This window comes from Arachis duranensis, chromosome 7 (assembly GCF_000817695.3).
Source record: "Arachis duranensis cultivar V14167 chromosome 7, aradu.V14167.gnm2.J7QH, whole genome shotgun sequence".
Lineage (NCBI taxonomy): Eukaryota > Viridiplantae > Streptophyta > Magnoliopsida > Fabales > Fabaceae > Arachis > Arachis duranensis.
The window spans coordinates 26,090,391-26,097,786 of NC_029778.3; the positions used below are offsets into that span (position 1 = coordinate 26,090,391).

At 40.7% G+C, this 7,396-nt stretch overlaps 1 protein-coding gene across 1 annotated transcript; it reads left to right on the forward strand.

Annotated features, from left to right (window-relative positions):
- The first annotated feature begins 1,616 nt into the window (after nt 1–1,616).
- On the forward strand, nt 1,617–6,749 carry LOC127740523 (uncharacterized). The gene has a single exon (XM_052251545.1). The coding sequence runs from the start codon at nt 1,617–1,619 to the stop codon at nt 6,747–6,749; it is 5,133 nt and encodes a 1,710-aa protein (XP_052107505.1).
- The last annotated feature ends 647 nt before the right edge of the window (nt 6,750–7,396 follow it).

The window sequence follows — 7,396 nt, forward strand, 5'->3', positions numbered from 1 at the left end:
TTAGTAAGGAGGAGAGGAGAATTCTTTAATTTTGGAGGAAAAGATTTGATTCCAATTATAATGAGAAAGTGATATGTGACACATTTTGGTTGTAAAATAATAGATATAATAGAAATAAATGTATGAATATTTAAAATTATGTTCATTCCAATACTTTTAGTTCATTATAAATATATAGTTTAAAAATGATTTTTATTATTTAAAAAAATTATTTAGTATTATTATATATTTATATTATAATATTTAACTAATTTAATTAAAAATGTAGAATTATATATGTATCGGATTTGAACCGACCCTTTTTCATTCTCATAAAACAAAACCTCAGCAGTAGTATTGGTCTTTTGTAGTTTTCGTATTTGAATGCAGAATAGAGATATTGTTGTTGTTCTTTTTTCGAAAAAAAAAACTAAGAGTCTAATTTCAGTAGAAAATAAAATTCTGAATTGTAATAAACTATTGTTATCATTCTAATGAATGATAATCAAATTTTAGTAAACAATTTCTACTTAGTCTATTTAGTACTTAGTCTATTTATAAAGTAGAACATTTTTATCGGTCTCTTTTTTTTATTTAATGAATAATGATATCTTCTTTATATTGCTATTTTCGATTATTCCAATAATAAAATTTCAAAACATTAAAAAAAAAGTAAGTGGACCTAACCCATTGAATCAGAACTATATCTACTATTCTGATATTCAAATTCGATATAGATGAAATTTATCTTTTTTTTTAGACTTCTTTTTGATTTGTACTTCGTAAGAATTAGTCGATATTTACGATTAAATCCTCCCGTTCCTCAAGATTCTATAGGAATATTTTTATATTCCCTTTCTACAGCTTATTCCAAGCTCCAAAATACAAGTCATTTTTTTTTGAACACAAGAGAAGATCAATTTCCATTTCTATAAAATGGGATATGATATATAAAAAAAATACATCAAATCATGGCTTCACGTATCAAATATTTTCTTTTTCTATCGGTGCTTCCGGTATATTTCCGGCAATTAATGACTGGGAGAAAGAGACTTTTCACTTACAGTCTCTTCTCTTATTATTTCTATTATTTTATTTAATATTAATTAAAATATTTTAATTCAATTAATATTAATTACTCGGATAGGTAGATAGATAGATAAAAATATCGAAAAAGTAAATAGAAAATGGTACGAACGGGTAAAAAGTCGGTTACGAGTTATAGCTCGGCAACGCATATTCCTAATCACTATAGCTCGGTAACGTATATTCATAATCATAGCTAACCGCTCTAATTAAGTCGACATTTACTTCATTCTCATAACGTCGGATATACGAATCATTGATCAGACGTTATCTGGAAAACGGCCATTTGCGGCCGACCATATAAGAAGCAGAAAACAGAAACCAAAAAGGTAAGCCATTTCGATCTGAGAATAAGCATATACTTGAAAAACCCTCTTACTGACTTGAGCATCGGAGTGCCTTTGCAGGTACCCACCTCATCGGTTCCAGCCACCGCATTTTGTGCTCAACTACAAGAAGTTCATCCGACCTATTCCGGAGGACGAAGTTACATCCGGCATTAACAGGTCAGAACATTTGGCGCTAGAAGGAGGGCCTCCTCTAATTTCCATATGGCTGATGTTCCTCCCCCTACCCCATCCGAACTTCTGAGGATGGTGACTGAGCTTCAACAAGCAAATCAGCGAATGGCAGAGGAAAACCAGCGTATGCAGAATCAAATCGCACAATTGGAACAAGCTCGCTTGGAGCATAATAATGATAACCGCGAACACGGGAATGACGAACGACGATCATTGCCCACCCACGTCTCTGACACGCCACAGCATGGAGATGACGAAGAGCCACAGAATGAAGACCCCGAGGATGAGGGGGAAAAGCCCGACAACTCTGTAGGACCATTCACGGCCGAGATAATGAATTTCCAGCTTCCAAGACAGTTCACCCTGCCGACCACACTAACCCCATACGACGGGATGGGAGACCCTAAACAGCATGTCAAAAAATTCCGATCAATCATGATCGTTAACGGTGCCTCTGATCCTATTTTATGCCGATGTTTTCCTTCTTTTTTAGATGGTCCTGCACTTGACTGGTTTTGTTCTTTGCCTGCAGATTCCATCTCACGATTTCAGGAGCTGGCCAAACAATTTGAGGACCATTTTGCAGCCTCGGCCATATACCTCCACGATTCAGATTATTTGACAACCATCAAGCAAGGCCCGCAGGAGAGCCTGAAAGATTACATAACTCGGTTCACCAAGGTTGCCATGGGTATCCCAGATCTCCATCCCGAAGTGCACCTTCACGCCATTAAAAGCGGCCTCCGACCAGGAAAATTCCAAGAAACTATTGCGGTGACTAAACCCAAAACCTTAGCTGAGTTCCGCGAAAAGGCCAAGGGGCAGATAGATATCGAAGAACTTCGCCAGGCACGCAAGTCAGAGAAGCCTACCTTTAAAGACGACGAAAAAGCTCGGGATACCAAGAAGGGTTTCAAACCGGTTCCCCGTTACGAATCATACACTCAGTTTAACACCAAGAGGGACGACATCATTAAAGAAATTCTGAACTCTAAACTGATTAAACCGCCCCGCAAGGCAGGACATTACCCCGAGCCCAAGAACATTGACAAGTCTAAGTACTGCACCTTTCACCAGAAGCATGGGCACACAACCGATGAGTGTGTCATTGCCAAAGATCTCCTTGAGAGATTAGCTCGCCAAGGCCATCTCGATAAGTTTATCACAGGTCATATGGAAAAAAGAGCAGCGTCCCGTTCCGAACAACCCTTGGCAGGCCAGTCATCAAAAGAAAAAGATAAGGCCCCAGCTCAACCACGAGGGGTCATAAACTCTATTTCCGGAGGTTATGCCAGTGGTGGAAGTTCAAATTCGGCCAGAAAGCGAACATACCGAGCTATGTTAATGGTAGAAGGCGCCGATCAAAGCTCGGAACTAGTTCCGGACGTTCCAGAGCTGACATTTCGCCCTACAGACTTCAACTCCAGACACATCAACTACGACGACCCTGTAGTCGTCTCTGTCCAACTAGGCAACCTCATTGTTCGGAAAACATTGCTCGATCCAGGGAGTAGTGCCGATGTACTTTTTTTTGCAACATTTCAAAAAATGAAACTGAGCACTAACATTTTGCAGCCATATTCAGGAGATCTCGTCGGATTCTCAGGAGAGCGAGTCCCTGTCCTGGGCTCAGTATGGTTACAAACCACACTGGGTGAACAACCATTATCCAAAACACAGGATATCCAGTACCTAGTCGTAGACTGTTTCAGCCCTTATAACGTTATTTTAGGGAGACCATTTTTAAATAAATTTGCTGCTATTGTTTCAACATATCACCTCTGTGTTAAATTTCCTGTGCAGGATAATAGAATTGCAACCATACATGGTGACCTTCAGGAAGCTCGGCAATGCTATAACATGAGCCTAAAGCCTATCAAAAGAAACATTGAAGCTCGGATCAACTCAATTCAGTCTGAGCAACCAATCCTGACAGAATTAGACCCAAGGGCCGATTTTCTTGAACTTCCTACGCCAAATGAAGAGCTTCAAAAGATCACTTTAACCGATGATCCATCAAAATTCACGTTCATCGGAACATCAATGAAGGAGGAAGCTAAAATGCAAATAACGAATTTTCTACGTGCAAACGCCGACCTTTTCGCATGGACTTCAGGGGACATGCCGGGGATCAGTCCATCAGTGATAACACATAAATTGGCTGTTAGTCCAGCCGCCAGACCAATCTCCCAAAAGAAGAGAAACCTCGGCGCCGAGAAACAAGCAGCTTCCATGGCTGAGGTCAATAAGCTCCTCGAGGCAAGATTCATTCGCGAAATCAGATTCACCACCTGGCTTGCCAACGTCGTTATGGTAAAAAAGAATAACGGTAAATGGCGCATGTGCGTCGATTTTACTGACTTAAATAAAGCATGCCCAAAAGATGCTTACCCTTTACCTTGCATAGACACACTAGTAGATAATTCCTGTGGATATGACACCTTAAGTTTTATGGATGCATATTCGGGTTATAATCAAATCCTTATGCATCCATCTGACCAGGAAAAAACAGCTTTCATAACTGAATACGGAAATTATTGCTATAATGTTATGCCTTTTGGTTTAAAGAATGCAGGTGCAACATACCAACGATTGATGAACATGATTTTCAACAAACAGATAGGCAGAAACATCGAGGTGTACGTCGACGATATGGTCGCAAAGACCAAGGTCGGCCAGTCACACATTCAAGACCTCGAGGAAATATTTGCTCAAATCAGGCAGTATAACATGCGGCTAAACCCGGAAAAGTGTGCCTTCGGAGTAAAAGGGGGAAAATTCCTCGGTTTCATTCTAACAAGTCGGGGAATCGAAGCAAACCCAGAAAAATGTCAGGCAATACTTGACATGTGCAGTCCAAAGACGGCGAAAGATGTCCAAAGGTTGACAGGAAGATTAGCAGCATTGTCGAGATTCCTACCATGCTTGGCTCTCAAATCCTTCAACTTCTTCCAATGTCTAAAGAAAAACACAAAGAGCTTTTCCTGGGACGAAAAATGCGAAGAAGCATTCCTGGACCTGAAAAACTTCCTATCCAAGCCACCAATCTTGCAGAAACCAAAGCTCGGCGAACCCTTATACCTCTACTTATCTGTCACCGAGTTGACCATGAGTTCAGCCCTTATTAAAGAAGACGGAAAAGACCAGCAACCAATATATTTTGTAAGCAAGACACTACAGAATGCAGAGCTTAGATATCCAAAGCTTGAAAAGCTCGTTCTAGCGCTTGTATTCTCGGCAAGACGCCTCCGACCATATTTTCAAAGTCATACAGTCATCGTCCGAACCGAGTATCCGCTTAGGCAAATCCTCTCTAAGCCCGAGCTGGCGGGCCGACTAACTAAATGGTCAATCGAACTCTCTGAGTTCGACATACAATTCCAACCAAGGGGATCTATCAAGTCACAGTCCCTAGCCGATTTTGTGGCAGAGTTTACAAATACTCCACCAGAAGAAACAGGTCAATTATGGACATTATACGTCGATGGAGCCTCAAATCCTAAAGGGGCAGGAGCGGGAATACTACTAGAAAGCTCGGATGGTATAATCCTCGAACACTCTCTCAGGTTCACATTTAAAGCCAGCAATAATCAAGCTGAATACGAAGCCTTCATAGCCGGGCTCAGGTTAGCCGCTGATTTAAATATTTGTGATCTAAAGGTTTACTGTGATTCTTTATTAGTTGTGCAGCAGACAAATCAAACTTTTCAAACAAAAGATCCAGTTCTCTCACAGTATTTAAAAATCGTTCACAATTTATTAAGCAAATTCTCTCATATAGAAATAGCTCACATACCCAGAGAACAGAACCATAGGGCAGACGTTCTATCTAAACTAGCAACAACACAAGCACACACGGCCACACTTTTACAATCAACCTTAGATAAGCCGAGCATTGAGTCAGAACAGATTCTTAACACCCTGACTAAAGACGGTTGGCAACAACCTTATATTCAATACCTCCTTAACGGAACTATTCCAGAGGGCATTGAAAATAAGGCTAAATTCAGAAGACAAGCTTCTTTTTTCACATTGATTAATAACACTCTGTATAGGCGAGGATATTCTCGACCATTGTTGAAATGTTTAGACAGAGCAGAAGCCGATCTTCTCTTAGCAGAAGCCCATGAAGGAATCTGCGGCATACATTCAGGAGCTCGAAGCCTGGCACAGAAGGCTCTACGAGCGGGATTCTATTGGCCAACAATGTGGGAAGACAGTAAACATAAGGTCAGAACCTGCGACAACTGTCAGAAAAACGCACCGATCATTAACATGCCTGCCGAACATCTCCACCACTCAGAGGTAAGTTGGCCGTTCAACAGATGGGGAATAGATATACTCGGCCCCTTCCCCACCGCTCCAAGACAGGTAAAATTTTTGGTAGTTGCAATAGATTACTTCTCTAAATGGATTGAGGCTCAGCCACTTGCAAAAATCACCTCATCACAAATGATAAGTTTCGTATGGAAACACATAATTTGTAGGTTTGGTATACCGGGCCATATCATCACAGATAATGGTCGGCAATTTACTGACAGTACTTTCAAAGAATTTTTACAGAACTTAAAAATAAAGCACCACTTCTCCTCTGTGGAGCACCCGCAAACCAACGGTCTAGCAGAAGCAGCAAACAAGATCATTCTGCAAGCACTAAAGAAAAAACTCGACAACGCAAAAGGCTTATGGGCCGAGCTTATCCCTGAAGTTTTATGGGCATACAACACAACAATCCACTCAACGACCAAGGAAACTCCGTTCAGATTGGTCTATGGATCAGAAGCAATGATTCCGATCGAAATATCCCAAGGCTCTATACGGACATTAGCCGAAGACCATGACAAGTCAAGACAAACAGAGCTAGACCTAATTGAAGAAATTAGAGAAACAGCAGCAGTTCGGCACAGAGCCCTGCAACAACGGGTAGGCCGACGATATGATCGGCGTGTGGTTCCAAGAACATTCAACAACGGAGACTTAGTACTTCGGAAAACCGAACAAGCTCGGCGACCCCCTTCTCACGGAAAGCTCGCCGCCACTTGGGATGGCCCATACCGAATTTCCGAAGTACTAGGCCGAGGAGCATATAGGCTAGAGCAAATGGACGGCAAAGAGATTCCAAGCACATGGAACGTCAACTCTTTGAAACAATATTTCAGTTAAATAACAAAAGTATCTCGCCAGTACTCTTTTTCCCACCTTGAGAATTTTTTTTCCCCAAAAAGGGGTTTTTTGCTCATAGGGGGTTTTAATGAGGCTGGTTAAACCTGAAACAAACTTGTACAGGTATCATTCACTTTAATGCAAATCTTCTTTCATATATGCTTTTTACTTGCCATTTATCAAATATAACACTCCTATCTAAAAAAGGAGTAACTGACGGAAACAATAAGTCGCATTATCACACGAATGCGCAAACATAACAATTGCTCGAGCCTTAAAATCGGCCGCACCAAAAAAGCTAATTGGGCAAAAAAAGCCTAACCGACCAGTTTTAACCAAGCTATTTCAGTTCACAAATTCAAAACATCAATCCAAATCCAGAAAATACAAAAAACTTGTAACAAAAGACAAAATACTAAAATCAGTCCGCAAGGTTGTCATTCTCAGAAACTTCTTCGTCATCCACGAGTTTACCATCTCGAATTACTTTAGCAGGGTCCATGGCGCCAAAATCACCATCCGGAAACAGAAACTTCGCTTGATTAACAGCTCGCACGAAGCCTTCAGCAAAGGCATCTAAGATATCACCTTGCTTGTTTTCTTCAAGCTTTTTCATCTTCGAAGATAAATCGGTAAGCCGCTCTTTC

Coding starts and splice junctions, on each gene's coding strand:
- LOC127740523 (XM_052251545.1), top strand. CDS start 1,617: ATGGCTGATGTTCCTCCCCCTACCCCATCCGAACTTCTGAGGATGGTG.